Genomic DNA, 3,649 nt, shown 5'->3' on the forward strand with positions numbered 1-3,649 from the left:
AACCGCTATGCAGGGCGCACGATTAGCTGATGCCACGTGCTAACGTAGCCGCTCTGGAACTCTGGGCGCCAAATTGTGTATTGACGAAAATCTCACCCTTGCAGGCGCCACTTATATCATATTTTCATTATTTTGTTCGCAAAAACCTACTCGGGAGTATTCTCATCAACTCCCCAAAGTTTCATGGCTTACGAATGAAAGGTGTCGAGAAGCATCTGACTTTTATTTTTTAGATACCATATATAGGGAAAATCGAACCCTCCCGTGGCGCCACCCCTAGAAATTTTAAAAATATTTTTTGCGCAATAACCTTCCTAGGAGTATCCTCAACATCTTCCCAAAGTATGATGGTGATCGTGTGAACGGTGTCACTGCAATTCACTTTTATTATTTTTATATACCGTATATTGAGAAAAATTGCACCCTCCCGTGGCGCCGCCCTTGCGAAATTAACAATTTTTTTTTTACAGAACCCTTCCCCGGAGTGTTCTAATGAACTCAGTTTGATGGCGATGGGATGAACGCTGTCAAACCAAAATCGACTTTTATTTTTATATACCGTATATAGAGAAAAAAACAAATTGCGCCCTGGCGGGGCGCCGCCCCTGTGAATTTGAATTTCTTTTCCCGCAGAAACCTCCCCAGAAATATTCACAACAACTTCCCAAAGTTTCACGGTGATGTGATGAGAGGTGTAGTAATAAAAGACAGACGGACAGACAGACAGACACACACACAGACATACAATGCTTTATATATATATAGATTAGTTTGATATATATATATATATATGTATATATATATATATATATATATATATATATATATATATATATATATATATATATATATATATATATATGCTGTATGAACTATATCCATCATGGCATCTGTGAGAGGACAGTGGCATCAGATTTTTTTTCTAACCATTACCCAACACATAGAATAGTTGAACAGTCAGCATAAATATTCTATCATTATTTAGATCACTCAATAGTTTAAATGTTTTATTTAAATCTGACAATTATTTTTATTTGTATGAGGATAAATCATGCATGCATTTTTCAAATTTTCTTATATTTAGTGACGAGGATATTTTCTGGCCATTTCAAATAGAAACATATACATAATTTTATAATTTAATTTCGCTGTTAATATAAATTACGTGTACCTTTTTTCACATTTTAAAAACTAACAATATGAGCATTGCATTTTCTGCAGATTGGTCTCATGTAATTCTCTAACCCAAGTAGTCTTTCGAAAGTAGTAAAGATACTTCTTTCTTCATAACATTTTAATTTAAAATATATACTTTAGCTAATATCGTCCCCCACCCCATATCCCAAAAGCTTTAAGAGCCCCCCTTCCCTCTTCTCCTGGAGAACATTTTCTTACGCTGTTCATTATTCTACCTCCAGAAAAATTCTTTTGTCAAAACAATATAGCAAATATAAACAAAGTTTAATGAATGATGAATTATATTTTCTTGCCGAATTTTCATTGAAAGACTTGTAGACAAAACAAAAAAACAACAACAAATGATTTTACGATATGATTATACTTTTAAGGACTAGCTAGACCAATGCTATAGAAAAAAATATGACACCTTGTTTTCACAGAACCAGAATTTATAAAATACATTTTCTATTTTCGAGATTTATGCAGATAAATTAAATTGAAAAAAATAATTGTGGCTATTAATCTTACCATTATTTTAATATATCTTTTATTTTAATAAATGTTTAACGTAAAAATTTTAAAGAAAACTAAACTTGAATGTGAAAATGTAGACTGTAGTTAAGAAAGCCTGGATGTGGGGTAGAAAAAAATACATATATTACAGTTTCTTTTTATGAATGTAACCTTTCTATTGATTTTTGGTGTGTATGGAAGTCAGAATTCTCACTACATTTTTCTTTCGCAGAAATATGAATTCTTGTTTAACCTTTTGTGTCGAGTAAAGCACTGAATACAGCAGGATATGTCTGGTTCCCAGAATTCCTTTCTGTTGACGACGTTCTATGTGGTCGACACCACGTGACCAGGCTATAAGCCTTGCCTTTGTTTCTGTTGGATACAAAAAGACAGCATTTTAGCTAATTAGCGAGTAGTAACCTCGCTATCGAAGTAAATAGAATTGCAATACTAAGGTAAATATAAAAATTTTAAACATACTTTTTAAGTGAATTGATTACGATATTAATTAAAATACTTTGAATTCGTTTAAGGAAAGTTGCATTTAATTATATATATATATAGATAAAGAGAGAGTGAGAGAGAGAGAGAGAGAGAAGGAGAATTGCTGTAGAAAGCCTACTAATTATCCGAGTAATATTCATAGACAACAAACAAACAAAATCTACTTCAATCACAACATGAGTTATTTATAGTCAGATTGCGTTTTATTGTGTAAAATGCCTAATTATTTCATTAATGAGAGTAAAAATACTCAATAGGTTTCTAGTATTGAAAAAAAAAATGGATTCCTGCAAAGGTAAAGATCCCATCGATATTCTGCTAATAGGAAAATTGGAAGACGAATTCGCCACAAGAAACTTCGTTTTACAAACAAAATATTCGGGTTACTTAGACTGTTGCAGTGCTCTGAGATTCTCCATTGAAAGAAATGTTTCAACTTTTAAAGGAAGGGAAATTCACGTAGTGCAAACTGCAGGGTTGCGTAACGTTTCACTAAACAATAAGCACGACATTAAATTCAGTGTAAATGAAGTGTTAGACGCTATGGCGAAGAATCCAAAAGGCTACGATGCTATTATTTACATTGCAAGGTATGAAAATCAGCTAAGTGTTGAAGACGCGCATGCGATACAATTTTTTAAACAAGTCCTTGGAAGTGATTTCATGCGTTGTCATGGGGTAATTCTCCTTTTTACTAACGGTAACAGTTGCGACACCGATGCAGAAAAGATGAAGGAAAATTTCAAACTTGAAATGTGGCTGAAAAAGCAAAATCAATCAAACATTAAATCTCTTATAAAAGAGTGTGGCTCCCGTATTATGCTATTTAACAAAAGATGTAAAGGTGAAAATCCTAATCAAAGCATGATGGAACGATTGATACAGTTGATTGATGGTCTAAATAATGAAGGGAATAAATATACCATCGACAAATTTCAAAAAGCTCACAAAGAGACGGAAAAACTGATTGGAGAAGTTAAAAGACCGCATCTTAAAGGCGAGCTATATATTAAAATGTGTCGCATAACTCAGGAACTGAACGACATCAGACTCGTCACATTGGGCGAGGATCAAGTTCTGAGAAAATTACTCAATTTAAAAAGCGAGGCAGAACTTATTTTTGCTGAGCTTGAAGAAGAAGATAACGAAACTAGCGCGCTATGCGTCGCAATGAAAATATTGAACACATTGCAAAAGTCTATTAAAGAAAAGCTGAGTCTATTTAGTTCTTTATAAAGCCTGTAATTTAGTAAAGGTCGCTCGACAGTTGAGAATCAGCTGACATGCTTGAAAGAAACACTTTTAAAATAATAACAAATAAGCTTACGAAAAATCGAAAGAGTATTTTGAATAGCAAAATGATGTAGAGGCAAAATAAATGCTTAATAGAATTGAATGTATTGTAAACTCAGAAATAAAGATGTGTACTGCTATGAATAATTCGCTTGCA

At 33.1% G+C, this 3,649-nt stretch overlaps 1 protein-coding gene across 1 annotated transcript; it reads left to right on the forward strand.

Annotated features, from left to right (window-relative positions):
- Positions 1-2,742: 2,742 nt before the first annotated feature.
- Positions 2,743-3,435, forward strand: LOC131938704 (uncharacterized). Its single transcript, XM_059296834.1, has one exon. The coding sequence runs from the start codon at positions 2,743-2,745 to the stop codon at positions 3,433-3,435; it is 693 nt and encodes a 230-aa protein (XP_059152817.1).
- The last annotated feature ends 214 nt before the right edge of the window (positions 3,436-3,649 follow it).

Source organism: Physella acuta, unplaced genomic scaffold (genome assembly GCF_028476545.2).
Source record: "Physella acuta isolate Inbredline_101_S28 unplaced genomic scaffold, ASM2847654v3 ptg000255l, whole genome shotgun sequence".
Taxonomy (NCBI): Eukaryota; Metazoa; Mollusca; class Gastropoda; family Physidae; genus Physella; species Physella acuta.

What these genes read in the sequence shown, in the direction of transcription:
- LOC131938704 (XM_059296834.1), top strand. Translation starts at nt 2,743, where the DNA reads ATGGCGAAGAATCCAAAAGGCTACGATGCTATTATTTACATTGCAAGG.